This window comes from Anser cygnoides, chromosome 18, assembly GCF_040182565.1.
Source record: "Anser cygnoides isolate HZ-2024a breed goose chromosome 18, Taihu_goose_T2T_genome, whole genome shotgun sequence".
Classification (NCBI taxonomy): Eukaryota; Metazoa; Chordata; class Aves; order Anseriformes; family Anatidae; genus Anser; species Anser cygnoides.
Genome location: NC_089890.1, coordinates 2,599,570 through 2,626,976, shown reverse-complemented (window position 1 = coordinate 2,626,976; position 27,407 = coordinate 2,599,570). Strand labels below are relative to the sequence as shown.

The 27,407-nt window shown below is 44.7% G+C and overlaps 1 protein-coding gene across 3 annotated transcripts in view; it reads left to right on the top strand.

Annotated features, from left to right (window-relative positions):
- Positions 1-27,407, top strand: part of GALNT17 (polypeptide N-acetylgalactosaminyltransferase 17) — a 210,236-nt gene that overhangs the window by 36,210 nt on the left and 146,619 nt on the right. For 2 of the 3 annotated variants that reach the window (XM_048068094.2, XM_013189317.3), the window contains exon 2: positions 20,805-20,988. The exons of the other annotated variant lie outside the window; for it this stretch is intronic. In XM_048068094.2, coding sequence (XP_047924051.1) covers positions 20,805-20,988 — 184 coding nt within the window. The remainder of the gene's footprint in view (positions 1-20,804; positions 20,989-27,407) is intronic. 3 annotated transcript variants of the gene reach the window in all.

Below are 27,407 nucleotides of genomic sequence, written 5' to 3'. Positions count from 1 at the left end.
CTCCACACATTCTTCTCCTTTCTTATCTTAATCACGTCTTGCCGCCTTCGAAAAGCAGTGCTCTGATATTACTGGTATTTTATTTAGTATTTGTGCTAGCATTGCAACAGCTAGATCTGTTGTATGGTTTGTTTATTTTCAAGGGGTGCACAGACGTGTTGAGATATTTGAAAAATAGCAGTTTTTCCAGAGAAAAAAATCTCCCTATGAAATTGCTGATTTTCATTGCGAGTCCATTAAAATGTCACTTAGTGGTGTGTGTTTTAGAGCAAAGGCTTTCTTCCTCTGCCATTGCATATGCTGTATTTAGATTTGCATTTTAAGGTCTGAAACGTTTGTGCCTCAAAGGACAAAGTCAAGAGGTCTGCAAGTAAATTTACTGTTGAGATAACATTGAAATAGGAAGAATGCCAGTGAGCTCTGGCAGGCACGTGTTGGGCCCCTGCTTGGAGGGCTTGCTTCAGCCTCCCCCCAGCTTTCAGCGCGAGCCCTGGGTGCTTGCTGGTTCCTTTTCCAGCCAAAGATGCTGAATCCAAAATAAAATACAAAGAGGCATCAGTAGCGCTAATTCTTGCCTTTAATTATCATCATTGCTTATTATGGACTGAATGCCTGTGTCCCAGTGCTGTCATTTCTCCTCTCTGTCGTCAGGCTGCTGTTGCAAGGGACAGCAGCAGCCTGGCAATGGCCTTAGCGCTGCTGTACCGCTGGTGGGCAACTTGTCTTCCTACAGTTCAACGCTCACCACCTCAAGAATAAAGAAAGATCCTTAATTTTGTAGTGTCTTAACAGCTGAACATGTTTTGTGACCAAGTCCAATTGAGATGTACGGCAAGATGCAGGAAACCAGTGGTTCCTCCACCTGGCTCTGTTGTTACACTGCTCATTTCTCCATCGGGCTGCTGCCCTCGCTGCTCGGCTCCTGCCTCGGGCTTTTATGTGTCTGTGTGCTCCCAGGTGCTGTGAGCACTCTGCTCCAGCAGCTGGGGAACTGAAAACTCGGGTTTGACTTTTCAGGGTGTGACTGATGCCGCCTCAGGTGGGAATGAGTTGGGTATCTGCTCAGCAACCTGCTGTGATGCTGTACTGGGGAGCAGCAACACGTGGATAACCTCAATGTTTTTGGGAGGGCAGCGGCTTTTGGACATCCGCAGCTTCCTAAAGCTCTGAGTTTCAGGCTGAAATTCTCCAGACTTGGCCTGGACTGTGCTTTGTTAATTTAGTGCATGGCTTTGTTAATTTAGTGTATGTATGCCTGTGGACTATTTCTTAGGCATAAACAGACCTAGTGAGCCTCCAGTCTGAAAGTGATTTAACCAACCCCTCTGTATTTCCGTAGAAGTAATAGAACACACAGAAATTAGAAAAAGGTTGTGGATTACTTGCCTCTAAGGATGATGAGGTGCAGGGGGGATTCTGGCTATACCTTTAGCTGGAATGATTGTGTGGGGTTTAAGAATAACCCCAGCCTGCTGTGGTGCAAGGCTCGTGCAGCTGCTCAGTGCGTTGGGGTGGTGACTGCACCAGTCAGAGCCTGGGCTGCTGGGGGGGGACTGGGAGAGGTCTGTTGGTGGGCTCCGCGCAGCGCTGATGGAAAGGGTGATTAGACTGTCTTCCTCCTCAGACAGCTGCAGACAGCTCTAATGTGTTAGATAACATTGCCGTTCAATAACTGCATGCTAATACAAACTCATCTATCTTCATTTACTATCCTGCTGCTGTGCTTTCCTCTTCTTTTCTCCTTTTGTTAGTGTTTTGGTTGGTCGACATGATGATAGTTTATCAGCTCAGCAGGAGGAAGCCTCGGCGTTGCCTGGCCGGGAGGGTGCAGCAGGGATGCCTGTGGTGTCAGGGAGCCCTTGAGTCAGCAGCACCGTGCCTCTGCGTTATGCTGTTGCTGGTGGTAATAGTTAAATTAATTTGAGAGAGTTTTAAATCCATGCTCCTGATCCTTTGTTCCTGCTAAAGAGCTTTGGGCTCTTCCAGGAACCTGGGCTCAGCTCAGCTGGCTGCATTCAGGTAGCAGATTTTCTACCTAAACCTCTGTGCAGAATCGCTAGGGATATTTTTCCCCCTTCTTTGCCAATAGGATGTTGCAGCTGCATGGTGTTACTTCCGTGTGGCTCTATGAAGCAGCCTGTTTGAAAGACTGGTACGTTAGAAGTAGGTTAAATTGAGCTTTAGGGGACTCTTGTTAGTAGATTGGGCCATGAGGTGTTTGCTAGCTGATGCCAGTGTATGGATTTTGTTTAAATTTAACATAATAATAAACCACATGAATGGAAACACGAGGTACTTATTTTAGACAGAGGAACAGTGACTGTATTAGTCTGAATGTAGGATTAAACCTGAGGGAAAAAATGTGACTGAGTTTTTTTCTTGGGCAGTGATTGGGGTTACCTGAAAACTTTTACCAGAATCTCAGAATTTCAGCTGTCACTAATAGCGGGAAATAGGACTTAGTGCTTTATGGCTAGGTCTGGTATATCACAGGAGTAGACCACATGCATGTGTAATGATTTGCAGCTGTTTATTTTAATTTCATTTGACTAACGTATAGACTAACACAGAATTCACAAAGGCAGTTTTAATAAATGCCAGAAATATGCACAGCAGGGTTCTTCTGTTTTTACATAAACAGCACGTTACTTTCTGCAGACAATTACAGGCATGTAACATATGGGGAATTATGGAATGAGGTCTGCAATTGCCCCGTATTTATTTCAGGGTTCATATGGGAAGCATTTATCCTGCTTCGTTGTGGAGAGGCATGCCTGTGCAATCTGCTCTTTGGCACGAACACCAAGGGTCCCGCGTGGCCGCTGTGCCGCCCCGTGGCTGATGCAGCCCACCCACAGTCCTGTGTTTGAAAAACATTTCTGTAAGGGCTTTCAGAGTAGCAATTTCACTGCCTCGTGAACTCCCGGTACAGTAAGAGGTAAGTGATGCCTAGAAAAGTTACATTTATAAGCATAAAGGTTGAAGACTAAGAGAAAAGTGTGATTACAGACACAGAGTTTCAAGTGGTCAGCCTACCCTGGGGAGCTACGTGAGCTTCTGTGACAGTGATACCAAGAAATCGGTATGTGTTGCTCCTCAGCCGCTAATAAAAGTATCCTGCTGGTAATTCGTGATGTACTTGCCTTTCCTTCCCTTCCTACCTTGTATAGCCCAGCCATAGTCAGCAGATGGGATTTTTTTTTTCCCCGTATGCGATGCAGCTCTCTTCTCCAGCCTTGATTGCGGAGGGATGTTCATTTTATAAAACTCAGGCAAGTGTTTTAAAATAAGTCAGTGGAGTGGCAGCCAGTGTCGGCTGGAGATGTGAATTTTGACGTTACAGAAGATAAAGGCAGATCTGGGAAAACTCACTTTAGTCCCTGAAATCTAACGAATACAATGGTCAAATTCCATACATTTACCATTCTCAAATCCAGCATAGTTGGTGGTTACTGTTATTTTTATGTTTGCCACTAACATACAGAGCCCTCAGACCAGGTTCAGATCCCTGTTGAGGCACACACCGAGTGATAAATTTGTACTGATTAACATCTTCCCAGAGTCTTGCAGTCACCTTAAATATATTGCATTTATTGCTGTTGTCATTAGCTATTTGTACCTAGGTAGTATTTAGGAAACCCAGTCATGTATCAAGATCCCATTGAGTTAGACTCAGTACAAATAAACAATAAAATGACTCACACTGCTCCACAGACCTTACAGTTAATGACTTAACTAATTACTCTAATTAATCTGTGCAAAAGTTGGAGAATTTGCCCTGAGACCTATTGAAAAATTAGTAAACACATATTATCCTTTCTTCTGTCATATATTCTCATCCTGAGGGTTTTATCTCTGCCCTTGATTATGTGGAAGCGCAAGGATAGCTGTGCTGGGACGTAGGAGTAGCCCCAGGTTCCCACTTAGCCTTTATTTACTCGGAGGACCTTCCAGCGTCCATGCATTCCTGAGCCAGGGAGAGTGGGCTGGTATTTAACAGCGCTCAGTGGATTGTCTTTGGATTTGCAGGGAATCTGCACATTTTGGCTGATGCAAGAATGAGGATTATCTTGGTTTGTGTGTGGAACATGTTGGCTTTCATTTCTCTTTGAAAAGGCTTGGTCCAGGAAGGATTTTTTATTTTTATTTTTGAGGCTGGTCTAGTTGAGCACCTTGTTTCTTAGAAGAATGCATGTATCTCGGAAGTGTGATAAATTATTTGGCCTAAAAGACATGATACTGTCCTTCTAAAGGTATCCTCTCAGCAATTTGACCTTTTAAAAAGGATTTTTTTTTTTTTAGTTATATATTTTGTGTTAGCTCGTACTGTATGTACCTTTCTTTCCAGCCTTATAACTGTACCAATTTTGGAGCTTAAATCTTGGTCAGCAGAAACCCATTTATTGTACTGTATTTTTGTGCATCTTCTTCACTCCCTTCCTGCAGTGTACATCACTAAGCATCTACATGCACGTAGAAAAACTCTGGTTTAAACCACTGCTTACCTGCCTGGGACCAAAATTAGGTTTGTAGCTTCAAGAATTGATGACAGGTACAAGTAAGTAACAGCGGTGATTTGTCACTGAGAAAACGTTTCCTGTATCTGAAAGGAGACTCATTAAGTATTCAGCCCCAAATGGAAGTGACCCTTAGCGAATTGCTCACTGTTACAGAGAGAAAGGAATCTGTCTTATGGCTTTCTGCAGCAAGGTGAAGGAGTCCCTTCAAGTCAGACCACCATGAAGGCATAGCAACTTGGGTTCAGTAGTTCAGATACTTTTTTTTAATCTGTAGAAGAAGGTATGGAGAGCAATTGCCAGTATTGCAGTGTCTTTGGGTGCTGTCATGCAGGCTCCAAGCCACGTACTCTTTTGCCCAGAGATTGTGACTTTGGTTTGTGAGGCATGTAATGTACTTTAACTCACACAAATTAATCTAATACTTTGCTTTGAAGTTCATGCAGAGCATAGCAAGGCATCAGCAGCATGTCAAGTTCACAGGTTCCTTCTGTGTTATGTCCGGAGAAAGCTTTCATGGGGTTCTGAAGCAAAACTCAGATTTCAAATTTCAAAGTCCTGCGGTCTTTGTTTTAAGCCCATGTACATACCTGAATTGCATATTGATGCCAAAGCAGCACTGGCTTCTGAACGTGTTTTACTTGGTGCTTTGGAGTCTGGATTTCTGATAGTAATATGTTTTGTCAATAATTTGAAAATGGAGTAAGAGTATCTGGAGGAATATATAGAGAGCAGCCTGAAATCACACTTAACATGGTTACATAGGAGAAAAGGTTTTGGTACCCAGGGTTATCTGCTCATAAACTTGCTGCAGAGGTGAGTGAGACAGATGAGCTTAAGAAGAGAAGGCTGAATATTGTCAGCAATTAGATACTTTAATAGCAGTAAACATCAATTTTCCTCTCTCTGATAGGTAGGAGCTTTGTCATGTCAGTGCCTCTGAAGGATGCTTCTGAGGACCTTGAACACATGTAGGGGTGAGATGCCCAAGATAAGGTTTGATCATGGTACAGAAAGCACAGGAAAAGGGAAAGGAAGGGCTGGGTGGCCAACAGGCAGGCTTCCTGGCTGGGCACCTAGGGCTGTGGTCTTGAAAGCCACTTGACCACGGAGACAAAAGAAAGATCATTAGCTCAAAGTCATCGTGGCATTGCCAGGTAGTTAAAGTGGCAGCAAAGATGTGAACTTCTGTCATGATGCAAAAACTTGACACAGGAAAACCAGCAATGAAGAGCAGTTGCTTAGAATATTTTAGTCTTCCTCTTGCACTTTGAGAATATGTAGTATATGCTAACAATTTAAGCCCAAAAGATGTGTTGGGAGAGCATCCTGCTCTCGCTTCCTGCTCAACATTTCTTAGTCTCTTTGAATTTTAGATCCAAGTTGCTCTCGGGTGTTGTCAAAAGGTGGCATATCCTTAATAAGTAAACACGGAGAAATGAATGTAATGCTTTTGTCTTTTCTCTTGACCTGCATCTGAAGCAGGAGCTAGGTTTTGCTCATAAATAAATGATTTTCCCAAGGAGAATTCGATCTCTGCAAACTCGGGGTGTGTGGGAGGCTTTGTCATGTCAAGCAGGAAGAAAAGAGTCACAGATTCTTGAAGGACATCTTTGGGAAAGAGTGAGGGGAAAAGAATTGATGACCTCCAGGCCTTGTGTGTGTTGGGGGAGAGTTGGGACTCTGTCCTGCTGGAGGAAGGTGTCCCTGGTTTAGGGCCCTCAGCTCCTTTTTCCTACCCAGAGCTCCCAGTAAGGTCTGGTTTTCATTCTCTTCCTTTCATTCGTCTCCCAAGAACACGATTCCTAATCTTTTAGGGGACTGTAAAGTAATACCTCTCTCTCCTGAGAGGAGGCATCTTTTTCATGGCATCTTTTCTACGGCACCTCCAGGACTTGCTTGAGCTGTGAAGGGACGGGGCTCAGGATTTGAAGGCTCAATGTCCACTGCAGCAACGTTTTCTGCTGGGAATCTGAATCCCTGGTAAGCCTGACCTGGCAAGGGAAAGAGCAGCTAAATGTGGTTGGTGACCCTTAGTATCTCACAGCCACCTTTTATTCCCCTTGAGTCGTTTAATCTGCTTAAGGTGAAGAGGGCAGACTTTGTGTGGTGGGTGTCAATTGGATTTCTCCCTTGATAGAGCAAGAGGAAGGTATAACGCCCTGAGCAGTTGCAAGATACTTCCCAAATTGTTTGGGATGCTGAACTGGGGGATTAATTAAAATACAACTTTAATATCCTGCTTTCTTGCTGCATTTCTAGAACAAGCAATGGCAAAAGTTATTTTTTTAATTTAATTTTTTACTGTGAGTATCAACACAAAAAGAACAGCTGATTTCTGTATGCTGGGTAGCAACAGGGTTACTCATTAGCACAGTTTTTAGGGGTGAATTAGTTTATGGCCTGGGGATCCTGGCTGGGAGTCTCTGGCCTGACCATGGTTCCCCTGGCAGACTCGGGGGCACAACGCGTGTGGCCCTGGGGACAGCAGGTACTTGGTGCGGGCTGCAGCCTTCCAGTGATGTGGTGTAGAGGGGAGACTGCCCTGATCAGCGGGGGCTTCGAGGGACAGAAATGAGGTGCCGAGAGGAGTGAGATGTAATAATAAATGCCTGTGTGCTAGAGGGCTTGGGGAATGGGAGAGAGCGTTGAGTTGAGAACTGTGTCTGTGTGGGAAGCCATGGTGCCACACACAAATGCAGGGCAGTTCGTCCCAGAGAGGAGGTTTGGCAGAGACGATGCCTTGTGAGACCTCTCATTTGCCATCTGGGGACCAGAAAGAAGAGAACGGTGTCAAGTGTGCTCTGTGCTTACACTGCTGGCACTGGGCACGTCCCTGGCAATCTCCACTGTGGGGCAGGAGGCTTGCAGAGGCCTGTGGGCACAGCACGCACCTCAGTGCCAGCTCTGTCTCCATGGGCTTCTTGTTGTTGTCTTAATTGAATGCATTGCTCTCGAAAAAGGCTACAAACACTCTGCTTTTGCAACAAACGTAATCCTGTCAAGCACTGTAAGGGCTGGGGCTGGCCCTCTGGATCCATCTGGTCCTTCCCAGTCACCGTGCTCCCTGTGGGCCTGCTCTGGGAGCGAGGCGGTCAAAACGCAGCCCTCGTGCGATCCGTGCTCAGGTGTTACCCGTCCTTTGGTGCTGGTCGCTCAAGAGGGGAGGGCGTCTGGAGGAAAGTATCCTTTCTTCTGGCTGGAGAATGTGATGCGGCCTGTCCTAAGTCAAATTCCTTCGCCCTTGGAACAGACCATGCTCTGCAGGATTTGCTTTAGGATTTGGGTGGCTTTTACTGCAGTAAAGTAGGCCAGATTTTTGTTCTGGAGGCAGAAAAATTTCTAATTTCACAAGAGCTCAGATTCTGTCTCTAAACACTAATCTTTTCTAGCTAAGTCACCTTGAACAGATTATCTTCTGTGTTTGATCATCTAGAAAACAAGTGAGGTGTGCTTTCAGGTCTGTTCTCTTGGAGTACCAAACACAATGGGACCGAGACGCTGTTGTACCATGTCCTCTCTGGTACCAAGTGTTGTACAAAATGAACAGGGACAGTCCTACTTCAGGTAGGATAAAATCCGAGTCTCATATTTAGCTCCCTCTCAGGAGTGCTTTGAGCATTAATTATGTTTTTAAAGCACTTAGTGCCTATCATCAGAAGCTCTCTATAGAAACACAAAGTTAAACAGTCACAGATCGGTGACCTCTTAGGAATTGTTCCCGATGTTGCACAGCATAACCATTCATAAATTCACCTTAACAGTAGTGAGCAAGCTCAGTTTCTCCTTCCTTGAGACTTCTGTCTGGCAAAGCATTTAAGCTTATGCTCTACTTAAACACTTGAATAGTTTCTCCAAGTTTGCTGACTTGTGTTTGATAGGAAAGTAATTAAGTCTATGCCTTCACCTTCATGTTTAGCAATACTGAGACTAAATCATGATAGAGCGATTCTAGTTTTTTATCTAAGAGGTGATGCTCATATGTTCATTACAGTAACATATTACTTAAAACACCTTGAACTTGCTAACAGTGGTATTATGGAGAATGCAGATGTGTACAAGAGCAGAGGGATCACAGTGGAGAATATTTCTCTCTGATGACCAAATTAACGCCTTTATTTCTGTCCTTAGATGTTGCAAGTCATAGTGTGTCACCCCTCTGACCTATTTGCAAAGCACAAACAGATGGGAAGAAATTTGAAGAGCAAAAGCACTCTCTGGGGTGTCCTGTGTGTCTGAGAGCACTGAATGCACACCAGTAAACCAACAATAAATTGTTTCGGTTGCTGAGTGAGAACAGCATCTGAGCACAGCCAGAGCAAGTATTATAAAAGAAATTAAATGCACTAAGCAAAACCCTGTAAAATAGACTTTCCTGACCTTAAAAAGTAAGTAGCAAGTTTATAGCTCAGTAAAAGGCAATTAGTGCAAAGAAGCACGTACACACTTGAAGATGCACGTATTAACCCTGAGTTTCTCCTTTTACAGATATGCTAACATAATAACTACATGTTGGCTTCACTATGTTCTTTCTGTTTTGGGGAAAGCCCTCTGTGGGCAATGTCATCTCTAATAGCTCAGTCTTTGCTAATTTAATGAGCAGGTTTATGGGTAGCCCAGGGAGGGCTGATACAAAGCAAAGGGCCCCTGTAGAGAAACTTGGAAACATGCTGAGGACCTGTCTGAAAAGTGGTGTTTCTGAAAAGTGGTGCCCGCATACCTTTCTGTCACCGTTTCCCAGCTTTGTGGTTTGTCATCTCAGTGACGTAAGTGACCATGGGTTAAAAATATCACCTGCACTCCCTGCCCTTCCTATGAGAGAATTAGGGTCAGAGGAGGAAGGTTCTTGGTCGACCTCATCAACTGGGGAGATTTGATAGCCTAATGCACTAGAGCAGTTCAGTGACTGACTCAGTTTTCTGCCCTTTCCTTTTTTGGCTCCAAGAGGCTCTGCAGAGGTGATGCCCTGTGCGTGGGGCTGACACAGTTTGTGTGCTGAGTGTGTAACCTATCACATACTGATGATAACTGAAACGGAGTATCCACCTTTGTGCTTACGATGGCAATACTAAAGCGTGCTATTTCCTCATTTCATTCCTTAATAAATGGCATCCTTTGTTCTCTTTATCAACAGACCTATCTGTAGAAGAAGGAAATGTTTTACAAAAAGAAGGACATGAACATGCATTAAAAGAAACCACAAACACCAACAGCAAGTTAGGGAAACATGATTTAGAAATAACAGGTTCCTTGTGGCAATGAGAGTGCAGAATATGATTTTTAACCTTTGAGTAGGACTTAAAGAATGTTGGCTTGTGCTTCTGTGGGCTCTGTTCTCTTTGCACTTCCACAGTTGTTCCTCCGGTTCCTGGGGGTACCCTGCTGCGGGTGTGACTCTGGTCACAGTTTCTGTTGGGGCAAGGTGGATTTAAGAAATTCTTGATTCTTTGTTCTTGGCTGCATGGTCCTGTCCTGGCACTGCAGCTTGGCACTTCTGGGATGTGCAAGGAGCAGCTTTGCCTGGATGCGAGAGGGTTGTGATGGGGGTGAGAATGGACTGCATTGCCCAGAGAAATTGAATTTTACACTGGAGCATAAAAGTAGCTACGCTGAGCCAAACAAAAGGCTCACCTGACACTGGGTTTCTGGCAGTGGCTGGTAGGAGTGACTGCCGAGGAAGAATAGTTTGCAGAACGGCCCCACAAACCTCTGCGTCAACACAAATGCGAGAGGTGATGATTTGCTGCTGAAGGCAGAAGAGTTTGGGAACTTCTTAAGCTGTCTTTACTAAGAGAGTTGGTATAATGAGCAGTGTATCCTAATTTTCCTTTGTGCGTTCTGATGCTTGGATTGGGTCTCAAAATAAATGAGAAGATCCAAATGTACTGCTCCTGCCATCTTTCCTGAGCAGGTCTTGCATGTAGCCCTGCCTACTGCCAGGCTGATTTCCACACTGCTCAAATGGGAAAGCAAGGTCATTTGTGCTTGCTTGTATTGCAATCTAGCTAGTAAGAATGAAGTTGCAGACAATTGCTTAATTCCTCACTCAAATGGGATCTTGGCTGATCAGTATAAATATGCTAGGTTGCTTTTACCCTTGACCTTTCTCATTCAAGCTTTTGTGTCCCCAGCTGTCTGATATGCACCGAGTCAGCTGGCATGTATGAGAATAGCTTGGGTGCTTCAGCAAAGTCCATCAAGTGCAGAATTGCACTTAGGTGTTTGCTGAATCAATACCCCATTAGGTGCAAGGACCAGGGGCCTTGTATTTCTTTTGAATGGTGATGTACCCTAAATTGATCTTTGAAGTTAGTGGAACAGTATCAGGCTTTTCATGTGAGGTTCTGCCGTGGTTTATATTGTATTACATTGGTAAGCCACGTACATAGACGCCTCTTACGATATTTCATCAGGCTTCAGATAGCTGTATGTTAACTCATTGCGGAAGTGTTGCTAGACAAAGCTTTTAGTGTTGCTCTTTAACCTTGCTGCTGCCATCTGTGGAGAGAAGCCATGACACCGTGTTCCTGGACAGAGCATTGACTTCTTGCAGAGCATCTGTAATTGCATTTGTGTGCCTCGAGTCCCTTGTCCTGGAACCTCAGCAGGTAACTCCCACACAGATGGTTTTGCAGTGGCGCAGCCAGTCCTGCTCACATGTTGCTCATCTGGCCTTAACTGGGGAAAGTATGCAAGTGTTACTTGCTTTCTTATTGCTACCTGAGCATGATGGTATTTTGTGATGGCTAAAGCCAACTTAAAATAACAGCAAGGAGATTTCATTAGATCATTTTAAGCACCTGATGGAAATTCATCCCTGTGTGTTGGTGGGGAAATGGTTGTGCCTGCATCCCAGTAAGATTGAATCCTTGAAAGCAGGCCTTAGGCAGGGCTTAATAAAGTGAGCTCTCTGAAGCTCTTGAACGTGGATGCAGTGTGCCTGGAGTCAGCAGTCTCTCTAAACGATCTTAGTGATGGCTTTGACCCTGATTTTTCTTTTTGTTATACATTGTGATCTACTACTACTTGTGTTGTTTTTCCCTCTCTCAAGTAAACTGCATGTATTTCCAGAATGTGATGGTCCCATGTGCTAGTCAGAGATATAAATTTGTATTCGTGTCATAATGTGCAAGTGAGATCTCTACAGCACATTCTTTTCTTTGCTTTAGTGCAAATGCACTTCATCCATCCTCCTTTGCAGATCCACGTATGTTATCTGGAAACGAGAGTCAGCTGCTGGTGCTGCATATGTCACTCCACTACTTGGCAACTGCCTCAAAGATATCAATACCTTGCCTGCAAAATGTACATCCTTTCCTACAACACATCTTGCACCTGCTGATGTAATGATGCAGCTTATTACAGCGTATTTAATTCCAAAGAGCATTTTGAACTGCCTGTTATAGGAATCCCTCTTCTTCCAGCTGATTCAGGATACTTTGGGTGCAACCACAGCTGCTGAACACCGTGTGCAGTGGGGCACAAAGTGAAGGTGGGAAGAGCACAGGAAGGTCAGAGCCATTGGAAATCCCCACGTTCAGGGCAGCAGAGTGTAACTGGTCAAGTTTGAGACAAACCTTTAATAACCACGAGTGATTGGCATCTTGGTTTGAGCCTTTCATTTGAAAGGGGGGGCTCCCAGCAGCACGGCAGCTCCTGCGGTGGTTGTGTTAGTACAGGCATGGGAAGAGCATTGCTCTAATTAAGTTGCCAGGAGTGCTTCATACACGTCCTGGGTTTTCCTTACGATATAAATCACTTCCAGTCCTGTCTTTTGTATCTGAATAAGATATTTATGCATAAGTCTACTGTTTGTTCTCCCTGCTGAGATGCAGAAAGCTTTTTACTTAGCCGGGTCTCCTTGGTCTTCTGATTCTAAACCAGTTATGTTGCTAAATCCTGCCTTTTTTTTTTTTTCCTCTCAACAAGTAACTTAAAAATGTACAGCAGAATCATAGGCGCTAATATCTTTGGACTTTCAGGGAGCATAGATCTATGTCCAAGCTCTTCTACTAGTCCCAGGTTTTAGAATCAACTATATCATTCCTTTGAAATGAATGGCCTCAGCCAGCTGAAGGATTTCTGTTATTTTGTGCCTGAGGTGAATCTTGATCAGGAAATTCTTTTGCAGCCACAACTTTGTAGTGTAATGGCCTAAACAGGGCAAGACTGGCTTTGAAATTCTCCTGATGACTGTATTCCCCTTGCAGCAGGTGCCAGTCCTCCCGCTGGCTCTGAAGGTAATTTCTCATGTTTCCATTTCCAGATAGATAAGGAAACTTCAATTACCTGTATGTTTATGTATATATATATACACACACGTGTATAAATATATATTTATATTAAAACATTTCTAACCAGACTCCAAACTCTGTGCAGTCTGAATGTGCTCTCTTCTATCCTTTTCATTCAGTACAAGGTGGGAGGAAACTTCGGACGTTGCCTTACCGCTCCTTTCATGATGTAAGCTCAGCTGTGCTTAAATCATTCTTGATACAGATGTCGATCCAACCTGTCTTTACTACATTTAATAATAAGGAGCTATGCCTGTCCTGGGCAGCCAGTTTTGGTGCTTGCGTAGCTGGGCTGCTGGGAAATGCATACGATTCTCACCCACCCACCTGTCACGATAACTTAAGTGAGCTCTTAAGGGTCTATTGGACAAGTCTGTTTTAGTAAGAATTATTCAATTTTATCTACACAGGAGCTTTCTTATAGATTGAATATATTGGATTACAGGTAAAATATGCTATGTTTTCAGTTTGTCTGTGCCTGGCTAAAATCCCTGCTTGCCAAGCGTGGGCCCAACAGAATTCATCTGCTGCTGTTTTGAGTTCACATTTGTCATTCAGTGTGAAGCCAGAGGTTTGAAATTTTCTTGAAGCCACCTTTTACCAGTCATCATTTTCGTGTTTATCTCTGCAGTAAACCAACAAATCATTTGCATGGCAAAGGACGCCAGACAGCTCTGTCGGATCATTGCAGCTGCTCTGAAGGAAATGTTCAGATGTGCTAAAATACAGCTCACTGGAAAAGTACTGTCCAAATGGAAGTTGATAGCATTGATCCTTTAGCAAGGGGGTTTTGTCAGAAGCCTGCTTCAGCATTTGATGCTGAGGATATACTGGCTTTTGATGAGTGGTCAGCCCAGGGAAAAACATACCCAACACGTACACTGAATAAAATCGTGGAGGGTTCAGGTGAATACTGATTTTTTTTTCCACTGGACTCTACTAAATACCATTCTAAGTTAATTTTTAAAATCTGTGTTTTTTTTTTTTTCCAAGAAAGTGATCTTGTGTCTTCTAATAGCTTTACTACTACATTTGGTTTCCTTTGCAAGAGTTTAAGGATGCTTTGGGAAAGCAGTGAGAGCAAGGAGAAGCTGATAGAGCCAGTTGTGTTTTGTGCTGCCTGGACAACTTCTGCAGCCCCCGTACTGCACAGAGGTGTGTGCTGTGTAGGTGTGACCTGCAGTCAGAGGAACGGGCATTATTTAGGGTAATAATCAGCAAGTCTGAGCGAAGACCGGGTAAAAATTGTGTAAAGGCTGCTGCAGGGGGGAAAAAGAAAATGTGTTGCCAGGTCTCAGCCTCCACCAAAGCTGAAAAGGAAAATTGGTGCCTGTTAGTCTGCCAATTACCCTTATCGTTAATGAGTCCTCCTTTTAATAGGCTGTATTTGCAACATTCAGCAAGTCAACACTAAAAACTTCAGCGGTTTTCCATAATTTCTAGCATTACCTATGACATTTGCCCTTTGGTGTCTATTCTGGTTTCTCGTAAAATACCCCTAAAAGCCTATTTGTTGTATCCTTTCTTTCCCTCTTCACCGAGAGGTCACACAGAAGCCGTATCAGCAGTGTGACACAGCACATACTAGGCCATTTACCTAATCTTTTCTGATTTTTTTTTCCTGAATCAGAAATTTCTTTTTAGCCTTCAAATCTCTGGCTGAAGTGAGGCCAGAAGTGCACGTCCCTGAGAGAGCCATTTGGGCTGGATGGTCCGTGGAGCTTAGTTTAGGAAGAGCTGCACTTTTCAAAGTAATTTCCTTTAATTTTCTCTTTATTTTCAGTTTCAGAGGGTTGTTTTTTGTATTTGTTTCTTCTTGAGAAGGGATGACTTTGTGTCCTTTCTTGGTGAAGGTATAGGCATGCAGCTTTAAATCCGGACTACATGTACTGTCTCACGTAGCGGGATGGCATAAACAAATGATAAAGGATACAACTTACAGTTTTTGCCTTTTATTTGCCTTTTCAAAAATCTTTCCTATGTGATTTCCTCCCATCCTTTCCCTTCTCCACCTCCAGTGTTCAGGCTCAGGACCCCTGTTTTTCTGAAAAGCCGCTCAATTTCAGATGCTTTTCTCTATTTCCTAGCCTTCTTAATGAAAGAAGTTTCCTCGGCTTAAGTTTGTATAGGTAGGGTTAACATTTTCTTTCATCTAGGCTGACATGTAGCAAAATGCTTTTCCAACAAGCCTGCTGCCTGGGGAGCCTGTTTGGCTGGGCGCTTTATAAATGAAGGCTGTGTATCACATTATATTGTATTTTACCAAAGGTTTTCTCTATCCCTGAAAGCTCCTGTCTCCTTATGAAACATGCTGCCAGTTTAAGAAGGGAATAATATATTTACTGTAGCTGTACTCAGTCAAGGAATAATTTGGCTTCAGAGATTAAATTTTTATATCATCTCGAAGAAAACCAACTCTTTGTCAGCCCTCAGGGGATCCAATGTCTGGCCTTTTCAGTAGGAGGGGCTCAAATATTAGCAGGTATAAGTGGTGTCTTTTTTTTAACTTCTATTCCTGCAACACGAGCAACGCACTCCTGTTGTTTCAAAGTTCAGATGTTTTAGGAGATTTTGAGAAAAATCGTCTTTTTGTTTCTAAGCTACTTGTTGGGTGAATGTGGCTTAAGGATGACTGAAGCTCAAAAGCGTTCAGAGCTCTGATCCATACTGGGCATCTAATCTAGATGCAGCCCATTACCATCTCATGAGCTTGCAAAATTCACTAGGGAGCCTCCAAAGATCAGGCTTTTTGTGGGGGCTTAATGCTGTTTATCGCTATAGATAGGCTGGAGCAGGCATCAGGAAAGATGTTTTGGCAGCAATTCAGCACTTCTGCTTTGGTGCCTGCCCAGAATGATAAAAGATTTGGTCTGTGACTTGGAAAGGGTTCTGACTGTTTTTACTTTTTAGCCCAGTTCTTCAAGGAAATAAGCTGACGCTATCACGCTCTTGCTCTTTCTTGCTCTGTGTGTAATTTCTGGCACCTTGGGCCCATTTCAAGCAGGTTTGGCAGAGGGCTGGAAGTTTTCAAAGTGCAAAGATGCTGCAAGCATGTTGCTAGTAAGAAACCACGGCAAAAGGCTGTGCTGAAAACCAGCCCTGGACAGTTGCGTGTTGGGAGCGACCGGCTTCAGAGGCAATTTCGCCTCTGTTTCTGCATCACCAGAGGTGCTTAATCGTTCGTTTGCAGCGTTACGCCATTTGAACATGGTACAAGAGATTGCTGGTCCTTTGAGAGCCAAATGGTGTTTCCATGCAGGCTGTGAAGGGCAGACAGAAAACGAAAAAAGATGCATGTGCCACCGCCAGGAACCTGCACGTGTAGCTCGAAGCTCCCGAGCAGTTTGCTTGATTCTGCTGGCTGGGCATCGGAGGGGTGTCCCGGGCTGTCCCGGCTGGGGTGACGTGGGAGCACAGTGACCAGGCACCCTTGGGGAGGGTTTTAGGTGTTCGCAGCCTCTCTGCCTTGGGAGAGCCTGAATCTGCTGACCCCGCACGTCGTGACCAGGATCCAGACCAGGCTGTTGTCCGTGCAAGCAGGGTCTGGAAAAGCAATTTGGAGAGCAGCAGGGGAGACAGGCGGGAGGAAGACTTGGGGGATTGGACTAGATGATCTTTCAAGGTCCCTTGCAACCTCTAACGTTTTGTGATTCTGTGAAGGGGAGCAAGGAGAGGAGGGGACACGATTGCACACGGGATCCCTATCTGATAGGTTCGCTCCTGGGAAATGCAGGGATGTTTCTGTGCACCCGGCTGTGGGTTAATGCAAATCCCAGGATGTTCTGTGTTGAGAAGCAGCTTTCTCTGGGCTGAGGCTGATTTCTGAAATTATGTCAAAGATGCGTAAGGACTGTGGGATTGTGTCCTTCTTTGTGCAGCCCTAAAACTGAATGAGCACAAGCAAACGAATGGATTGATGGGATGAGGGTTGCTCTAAGAGTTTCTTCTCAGTCCTGCCTCTTCTGAGGCACCTTTTCAGCCCGTTGGAAGCAAACTTCTTCCTCCTCTGTTTGGATGTGAATTATCTTTCTTGCCAGACATTACTTGAATCTTGCATCTAAGTGCCATAAACCAAAGCGATGCTCCAGCTGCACGGCTGAACCCTTCTGACAGCCTCAGCTGGAGGGTGACATGCTGACCAGCACACACACACACACACACACGTAGATCCTCCCCCTTGCATTACACCGGGGAGTTGTGACTGTCCCTGCGGGTGTTTTTGCTGTTTTGGGTAGGGAGTGGCATTGGAAGAGAGGTGGCCTTGTGGCGTTGCCCTGCTCAGTGCCTACGGGTCGATCACCTTCATTGATGCCTTTGCTTAAAGGACCTGGATTTACCTCTGCTTGCCGAGACAGGATTCATAGTAGTAGAAGGGCTAAAGCAAGGGAATGTAACACGGAGAAGTTACATGCAGAAGTAAGCTTTGGGGAATGTACTGAGTGAGTAGAGATAAATGTGTGCTGGTATGTTTATGCGTCTAATTGTCTCGACCACAGTCTTGGAAGAAAGCAGTTAATGGCATTATAAGCTTGTCAGTCAAAGCTGCTGAATATTAAGTCACGTCTTGGCATTCCTCTGGTGCCTCTGCAATAACAGGTGCTTCGTTTTGCCAGGACCTAGAAGTCCCGGCAGAGCCTGCTACCTCATGACAGCTGAGGGCAGGGGGCACAGGTAGGTCTGTGCTTGCTCTGCCTGCATCCTGACTGCATTTTGGGAGAGGTGAAACATGCACGTCCCCTTTTATATCTTCTGGAATAAGGCTAAAGAGGGGCAGGGAAGGAGGACGTCCTTGTGCTCCCCAGCAGTTCCCACCCTGTCCTCCACGGTATATCCTGCTGGTGGGTGAGGATGGAAGGTTTTGCTGGAGAGTGTGCCAATTTTTTGCAGCCTGCATATTTCAGTGCAGCCGGCCTGATTCCTTGGCAAAGATGTCCTTGCTTCAGGCATCTCCTACTGCTGCTAATCCCACCTCAGGTCCACCAGGCTGGGCGATGCAGGATGAGCTGGTATAGCTAGCTCCTGTGGTTGTTGGTGTTTTGAATACTGAGAGCTAGATTCTTCCCATCTCACTTCAGGTATTGTACTGAGGTAGCTGGGAGCCCGGTTACCTCAGTCAAGACAGAGACGAGCACCTCTGGAGACTGGCTCAGGTCTGGCAGTGGATGCATTAGCCTCGGAGGGGTGGGTCCTTCCCTGCTGGCTTGGAGTAGGGAGCTCTGCGAGAGCTGCTGCCTTACTCTGGGTTTAAAAAAAATATAAGCAGTTGATAATAACCTGAGCTTATTGTCCTGGTTTCGGCTAGGATAGAGTTAATTTTCTTCCTAGTAGCTGGTAGGGTGCTGTGTTTGGGATTTAGGATGAGAATAATGTTGATCCCACACTGATGTTTCAGTTGTTGCAGAGCAGCGCTCACACTCAGCCGAGGACTTTTCAGCTGCTCACGTTGCCCTGCCAGCGGGCAGGCCGGGCGTGCAGCAGGAGCTGGGAGGGGACAGACCCAGGACAGCTGACCCCAGCTGGCCAAAGGGATGTCCCACGCCACAGGACGTCACGCTGAACAATTACTACAGGATGGCTAGGGGGACCGGCTGCTCGGGGCTAGGCTGGGCATTGGTCAGCGGGCGGTGAGCAATTGCATTGTGCATCACTTGTTTCGTACACGTTATCAGTAGTAGCACTATTATTATTATTATTATTATTATTTTCCTTTCTTTTCTGTCCTAATAAACTGTCTTTATCTCAACCTACAAGCTTTCACTTTTTTTTCCCCTGGTTCTCTCCCCCATCCCACTGAGGGTGGGTAGGGAAGGCGAGCAAAGGGCTGTGTGGTGCTGAGCTGCCGGCTGGGTTAAACCTGCCTCAAACAGAGCGTGGTGCTGTGATGTTAGCAGCTCTGACGGCCCACGGGGTGGAAACCCCAGGTACCGCTGCCCCGTGCCTAGGTCCTGTGTCCATGGAGCCTCTGCCAGCCCTCGCCCAGCTCCCCCCTTCTGCTCAGCCCTTTTGCCCGCTGTGCAGTTCCAAAGCACCAGCAGCAAAAGCACCGGGGAAGTGAGAAATCTGGTGAAACGAATGAAGAAAAGCAACATCAAGCTTTTAAAGCCAGCTGGTAGATTTTGAAGATACCTATAGTGGAAGTAAGGGAAGTAAGGGCAGGCTTTGAAAGGACTTTATAGCTCTGTGTTACGGTCTTTCTGGCCAAGAAGTGTAATTGCCAGGCAGTAAGATGATTTCTTACAGATAGGTTTTGGTAGAAACACTTCATGGGGAAGATGAAGGAGGAGGAATTAAATTTATGAACTGAATTCCGTTGTAATGTATCTGTTAGTGATAAAACCCTCAGCTGAGCAACTAAGGGAGATGTTTTCTCTTTTTAGAGTAACAAGAAGCAGGACATGATCTAGGGTGCTCTGCGGGAATTTGTGCATCGGCAGGTACGCTGTTCCCGAGTAGAAAAGGTGTTTTTGATAAAGCAATAGGTGTTTTAGAAGAATTGTCTTTTTGTGAAAATATTAAAAAAAAATATACTGGTTTTGTTCTTTTGGAGTCCTTGTCTGAAACCCTGGACACTGCCACAAAAGGAAACTGGTGCCTTGTCTATTTGGAAGTGAGCTGACCCTCCTCCTTCCCGCTGCGTGGGGTTAGGTTTGCAGAGCGGTCTGTTGGCCTTCTGCAGGCCCGAAGGCTTCCCCTGAACTGGCTTTCTTGGTGCACTCCTCTGGCTGTTGCTGAGCTTACAGATGGAAGAAAGCAGCTTGGGTATCTAATCCATCCCCGTGTCACAGTCAGCTTCTCCTCGCAGTTGATTTGTTAGTACTGTCCTCGGATAAAATCTAATCAAGCCCCGTGCGGTCAGAGAGACTCCATCAGCTCTCAGAAGCTCTCTAGCAGGGAGGGCTGTTTAGAGGTACCTTGTCAGAAGGAATAATAGTAATTTCCATTCAAGTGTTTCAAACTGTGATTTATATTCATAGGTGATTTTCTTACTGCCTTGCAATACTGCTTTTTAAGGAAAATAGTGTTAAAATCTGTATCTTGTAGATGGGCAGGCAGCGTTTGGTCTGGGGCAACAGAAATCCACAGCAGGTTTGGGAGCTGGGCCACACGCTTGGACCCCTGTGCCCAGGGAACGACCTGAATGTTGCTGTCCTTTCATAAATACCAGTGGTGAGGACAGTCTGTTCTGCTCTCAGAATCAGGACTCTGCTATTAAAGCAAAAAGGAATATATCCTGGTGTCTTAATTAAAAAATAAATAAAAATAAAAATCCATCAGATTTTTTGTTTTCTGACAAAGAAAAGTGGGAGTCTCTGCTAATAAAAAATATTCAAATTCCAGGTGTCCTGTGTAATAAATAATAACATGAGCATGAACTTGGCTTGCCACAATCAGCACCAAATCATCAATATAGCTTTTTTTTGTGCAGCTCATTTTGAACTTTACCTATTTCCTTGAGCTATGCAGATATAAATAAATAATTCCACTTGATAAAGGTCTGGCAATGCTATACTTTAAAAGATAAGAAAGCTTTGAGGGGAAATTGTTTTTAAATCCATAGCATTTGTATGCTGTTCACTGTTCATACTGAGCAAAAATTCATTCAGCTGGCAGTTAACCAACCCAATTTTATTCTTATTCTGTGTTCAACCTATCCTTCTCCTGGGGACATCTAACCTTATATGTAATTACATCTCGTAGAGTGGGAAGGAGGTCTAAATAACCTTCTGAACAACTAAATAAATGCACAGATCCCTAGGACAGGTTATCGGTTGGATGCAGGTGGTAGAGCATTGGTAACAGTAGGCCTGAGCCGTGAAGAATTTCAAAATTTGAGTCATTTTCCTTCCTAAGTTGGACCAAAGATCTAGAATTGGAATTGTTTTCAGAAAACCAAAATAAAACACTCTGGCTTTTCAGATTATTTTTGTTTCTTCGTTGGCTTGGAAGTAACAGCGATGAATTTAACAGTGACGGTGGCTTTCTTTCTCTCGAGGTCTGTCCAAGTCACTTGGTCTCATTGAAGGCTATGGTGGACGTGGCAAAGGTGGGCTTCCAGCCACCCTGTCCCCCGAGGAGGAGGAGAAAGCTAAGGGACCCCATGAGAAATACGGCTACAACTCCTACCTCAGTGAGAAAATTTCACTGGATCGTTCCATACCAGATTATCGTCCAACCAAGTAAGTACCAGTTGCTTCATGAAGGAGGTGTAGCTCGAGAGCCAGGAGTGGTGGTTGCTTTCATGTTCCTGGGCGAGACTGTTTGCTCTTCCCTGCTTGCTGTCCGCCAGGCAATGCTCAGTAATGAGCAGCCAATGCAGTTTGGCTGAAATCGGGATCGTTCATAAAGACAATTTATCAGAGAAAAAAACTGGCTGGTTTCTTCCCACTCTTCTCTCTCTCTCTCTCTCTTTTTATTTCCCTGAAGCAATATATTATTTTGGGTGGTAGTAATGTGGTCAGAAGCTCACATCTGCTCTCGTCAGCAAAGAGTTGTTCACCGAGCTATTGGCCTGTGGTGTTTATTACGCTGTAAACGCGTGCTAGGACTCACCCTCCCTCCATCCCTGTCAGCTCCTTCATGTCCCTGCAAGGCCTCCGGAGCTCTCTGGCTGCCTCCGCGCTCCTCCAAGCGCAGTCCTCCCGCGATGCTGCTGGGGGATCTCCTGCTGGGCTTCAGTTGTCCCCGAAGGGATGCTACGAGGCAGGGGGCTGGAGCACGGTAACCCTCTGGCACTGCTGTGGCAGGAGGACGGCATGGGAAAAGGCTTAAAATACTGAGCAGAAAGAGTAACAGGTATCTCCTGGCAGTGACGCCGCTGCGCAGATGCCTGTGAAGGGATCCCAGTGGATTCAGTGGCAATATGCTCTCTATACTATTTCACCGGAATGACCTTTTAAGGTGGTGGTGATGATGATGATTACCTACTAAGCACCATCTCACTTTAAATGAGATGCCAAATCATTGTTAAGAGTGCGGGAGAAGACATACTGCAAGTTTATCTTCATGAAAGTTAATTTTAGCTATGGCTAGTAAAGTGCTCCTCAAAATAGGAAAGTGTCAGTTTGTTAAGGCTGGAGTGATAGCTCTGATTAAAAAAAATAAATAAAATAAAAATAAAATGGCTGAGAGAGATTTAGATTCTGAAAAATACATGTCTTATGCCTGTGTCATTAGGGTGGTGACAAAGCTATTGCTTGGCATCTGCAAACCACTGAAAATCATGTGGCAAGGGGATGCAGCTACATGTCTCCAGCATCCTGGCAAATTGTTAACGATGTGAGAGCATGGAGAGCTTTTGTTCCTTCACTTCTCTGCATGCTGCATGAATTTCAAGCAGCCACTCAGAGTTTCCAAGGCTGTCAGCCACTGACAACAGAAATATTTGGATGAGTTTTCAAAGGAGTGGAGGCCCAGCCTCCAATTCTGCTGGTACAGTTTGTCTGGACAAAATGAATTGCAGGTAGAAATTGCACCTTTGGCTGTATGATATGCAAATCCCACTACAATGACAAATCCTTGAAGTGAGACCTTCTCTAACAGTTACCTGAGTCTGAGCTTCTTATTTTCATTTCTCATCCAGAACTCTGACTTCTAGCAGAGCCAGCATTACTTTGTGAGAATTAATTTGAGCATTAATGTTTTTTCAGATCTTCCAGGGAAGAAAAGGATTAATTCTGACATTTTTAGGTTTGCATTGTATTTTCTTCAGTACTACTATCAGTCATTTCATAGGAGGGTGGTGGAGAGGACAGAGCAGACACAGCAATTTATTAAATATGCATCATTTTGGAGCTAGACTAATATTTTGGAGGAGAGAATCTGTGGGTACTGCAGTTGCATAAGTTAGTGTATTTCATCTATGTAAGATCTTTAGGATGGTGTTTTGGTTATTGCTGCTTGTTTATTTTAAGTTCACTTGTCTTGGTGTTGTAAGAGAGCAGTTGGTCTGGTTGTGAAATAGGTTTTGATTTTGCTGGAAGATTTGAAAAGTTTCAGCTTTTTTCTGCTTCTGACTTCAAGATCCATTCGCTATTTTGTGCATGCAATTTTATGGCTGATTTTATGAAGGGTTTAATGCAAACCATTTAAGTCAAGTATCCTGGTCTCTGATTAAAATAGATTCAAGTCAAAGGAAATTAGCCTAAATGGTTTTGAAATTGCAGCATTAGTGGGAAAAACTGTTGAAAACCCTCCAGCTGATAAGCATTACAAAGCATGTATTAGTTTTAAATATAATAGTGAGGCTTGTTTGGTTCCACTAAAGGCTGTTCGATGTCCGGAATGCCGATGGTCGCAGGCTGTTCCTAGCAGTGGCTGTCACTCTTGTGATTCTGTCCTTTTAATTTTCTCTTTTTTAGAACAAAAAGATGAATGAGATCAAGTGTCGCTCTCCTGAGTGCTGAGCTGTGCTGGGTCAGACCTCGTGGTTCTTTTTCCTGCCTCCTGTTTGTGACTGTGGCTAACGTGAAGGGAGGTTTAGGGGAAACGTGACACATTTTATAATTTCACTACATTTAAATGCTCTGCACCTTGTGGTCAACATGGCTAAGGGGGGGGGGGGGGGGTCATAGACACAGGTGTCCCCGCTCAGGGTGATCAGCAAGCAGACATTGGCAATGAAGAGGTATCACGAGTCTCAACTAAGGGCCTTTCGAGTCCTTCCCAGAAGCAGTGGAAAGGACAGAGGCCACTGGTCCCAGAGGAGACCCTCCAGGAGGTGCTGGGCATGGGAGGCTGCTTCAGAGAAGGTAGGGTTCTTCCCTTTGTGATGTCTCTTTTTAGTTGATCGGCAAATTGTGGCTGTAAAATGCAGTTTATCTTAGAGAGTTTCTTTTACTTAAAAGCTGAGGCTGCTCATCTGGGCTGGAAGGTAAGAAATCTCTGTTCTTCCCCCCTTGAGCAGTATTGGGCTTTACATTGGATGGCTTCCTGAAAAGGTGTTGCTGATTATATGGATGCATGAAAAGTATGTGCGGTGCTGATACCGCGAGGCAGTTGTGCCTGTAAGACCTTGAGCTGGTTGATGTTGTTTCTGATCCTGGCCTTCTCCTGACTACGAAGGGTTGTGCTGGGTGTGCAATGCAATGTGCTTTTGGAGTGAGCTAGGGAAGTATTCTGCTTTCTCCCTCAAAGCTGCTTCTTTGGCTAAAGTAAGTCAGAACTAGTATTTTGGGGCAAGGGGCCCTAAGTTTGAGTTAGTGGGGGTACAAGATGGGCATAAGCAACATGTTTCTAGCCAGCTTGATTAGGTTTTTGGACTTTAAGATGAGTCTTATGCGTGTTCCAAAAGTACCTAAGGCGCTGCCAGTGGACTACAGAGCTTCTACACAAATCTTCCAAAAATGGGTTGGAGATGTTTTGTTCGTGTTTTCCTGCAAAAACTGGGAAGGACAGGGCTGATCTGTGAGATTTCTGGTTGATCAATTCACAGTGTTTTCTGCCTGCCTGTGAAGGTTTTGGGGTGTGTGTGTTAAGATGATGAGTTATTTTCTTTAGTGGACGTGAAGCATATTTACATGGGATCCTACGGGCTGCTAACACTCCCCACTTTGATTCCAGATTTTACGCACCTCTATTTTTATTCTGTGTTGTATGATTTAATGGGAGCCCCTCTTATATGTAGCAGGAGAACAAAAATTGCTGCGTTAGATCAGCCTGGCTGTCCATCTTATCCAGTATCTAATCTCTGATAGTGGAATTACCAGATGCTTCAGGTTGAAGAAATCATATTAAGGAGAACTATGAAATAATCTGCCCATCTGGTGCGTTCTTCTCTATTCTCTCTTCTCTATCCTATCTAAAATAAACGTGGAGTTCTCATTATCGCTTTAAAAGTCTGCTCCTCTCTGGAATCCTGCTAAGCTCTGATTCAGTGGTGTTCTATGGCATTATGGGATTAAGGAGTAGGTTTAAGAAAAATAATACCCACAATTGCGAGGACTATTGAATCATTGGGTGAAGATGACATATTCCTGCTGCCGCAAATATCTGAGCAGCTGTTCTCATGCAAGCGAGCTTCAAGTCAACACAAGGTATTAAAGTAAGGAGGAAAAACCGTGCAAGTGATGGGTAATTTCTTCGAGTTTAGTGTTCAGCAGTTTTGAGGGCTTCCTAGCCGGGAGCCCCTACCCCTTCCCACTGCCTGCCTTTAGTTCCTGTATGTGGCTCAGGCAGAGCATGGGAAAACATGGGGAGGTTAGGGAGTGGTGGTGCATAGGGAGCATGATCTGCTTTTGTTTTCTTCACAGCATGCAACTGGTAAAAGGTTTGCATTTAGTAGCTGGTCCACGTGGCCTTAGAGCAGTGTCCCGGGCAGAGTTCAACCATCACCGAAGCAGTTGCTGAAGATTAAACAGTTACATATCACTGACTTGATTTTAATTTTTCCCAGTGGCGTGTCTGGGGGTTGAGTCAGAGCCATTATGCTCGAGTGTCTCAAGTGGCTGAATCACCCTTTTATTTCTGTAGCTGCCTTCCTTGGGAGCCTGGGAGCAATTGGGCTTTTTAGCACCATCTGGCTTCAACTGGTTTTATTGCCAGAGACTTCTGCGTAGCTCCTGGTTGAGGCTCTTTCTTTGAGTGGGGCACAGTGGGAAAGACAGGGTTATAAAGGAGACTTTGGGCTGTTCTCTCACAACTTAAAGGAACTAAACCTGGTTTTGACTTTATTTTTATTTAGCGATTGAACAGGTTCTGGGGTGGAGAAACTGCTGTAGCAGGAAGCATTGCAGCCTTTGAAATCTCTTTGCACCTACAGAGAGCCCGTTGACCTCTGCCATGGGGGTTCCTTGGGTCTCAGCCTCCACTTAGGTTACAGGGGTGTTGAAAAGCCAAACGTTTTTATTTTTTTTAATACTCAAAATTGCATACAGCTTTGGAAAGTTGTGAATGCAGATATGACTTGGTTACATCAGAACTGTCCAGGAGCATGGGTCTTGGAGAACACTAATTCAGTCCCTTGCCTGTGAGATCTGCCTTTGCATCTCTCTTATGCTGGACCTGAGATGTTCTGATCCTCGTCTGGATGCTGGCTGTCTCTGCCTCCCACAAAGATGCTGAGGTCGGCAGTGGTTTGTGCCATGAGGCTCAGCCAGGGCCAGGAAGATCTGGAGGTTTTGTGTCCTACAGTATTTACTTATTTTCTTGTGCAGAAAAGCAGATCTCTGCCACTGTGGGAATAACTGAAATTACCTGGTTTTGCAGGAGCCTTGATCTCGATTTTCTCTTTGTGCTAAGGTACTGGAACATGATACTTTCTCAGCATATCTCATGATTTGTGCAGGAGACTGCCCTGTACTTCATGCATCTAGCATCGTGTGCATCACCTCATTTCCTTCTCAAACTGGAAGCCATGAGCTTCCTCAAGGTTTGCTTGAAACAAAGTGTTTATTGCCTCTCTTTTCCCTCTCAAACAAGCCTATTTTTCTTGTTAAGTGTGGCTGAGATCTGCAAATATTATTGTAGCAAGTGAGAGAGCTCCTTATTGGTGGTTTCCTCAAGTTTCTTTAGTAGCTGAAACATTTCTGGAGTCACACATTTGTGATATTATGCAAGTTGCTTAGTCATGTCCTGCCCTAGGGTGTTTAGCCAGGCTTGATGAAATGAGTCTGAGAAGGACAGTGCTTAAAAAACAAAAACAAACTGTTTGAATTAACACTGGTGATGTTTGCTGGGAAATAGTAGTCCTTGCTGTTTATTGCAGACCAAGGAGATCAAAAGAGCTCTTTCTCTTGTGTGCACGATACATTATTTTAGCTCTTGCAAAAGGTTTCTTTTTTCTTTTTCTTTTCTTGTAATCCTGTCTACAAACAATAGCAAGGAAGAGGCAGAATATATTAGTTTTCTTCTTAGAGTAAGTGAAGGAAAAACTAGCAAGGAACCAAGGTCATGTAAGAAGGAGAAAAGCCATGACGGTGTTTCAGATGAGAAGTCCTGCTTGAATAGTAAGTACATGGGAGTGTCTTCAAATATACTTCCATCTCTAGGAAAAAAAAAAAAAAGGCAAAACCAAAAGCAGAACTAGGGGTGTATCTTCTCTCTTACTCTCAGCACTGGCACAGGCTGCCCAGAGAAGCTGTGGATGCCCCATCCCTGGAGGTGTTCAAGTCCAGGTTGGACAAGGTCCTGGGCAACCTGATCTGGTGGGAGGTGTCCCTACCCAAGGCAGGGGTTGGAACTGGGTGAGCTGTGAGGTCCCTTGCAGCCCGAGCCATTCTGATACTAGATACTCGTAGTCTGAACCAGCACTGTGTGCAAAACTCTTGCCCTTGGCATTTTCTGGCTTCAGCATGGACAAAGTAACACGTTCCAGTGCTTGGAAAGATGCCACCTGAACATCTTCTGGGAGAGAAAGTAAAGAAACCGAGCAGCGGGCATCAGCGTCAAGGCTCTGGCATAAACATTCCTCAGAACAGGGTTCAGCTTTGCTGTTCAAAGACTGGTTGCTGGATATTTTCTATCCAAGCACACTGTCCTGCCAGGTCTGTCCCATCTCTGAATGCTTCTAGGGCTCTGTGTTGCTTTACACATCTTTAGCCTACCAGGCTGCACGTGTTCCTTGTGCTCTCTGAAGGAACGCTTGAGGTTGTGCCAGATC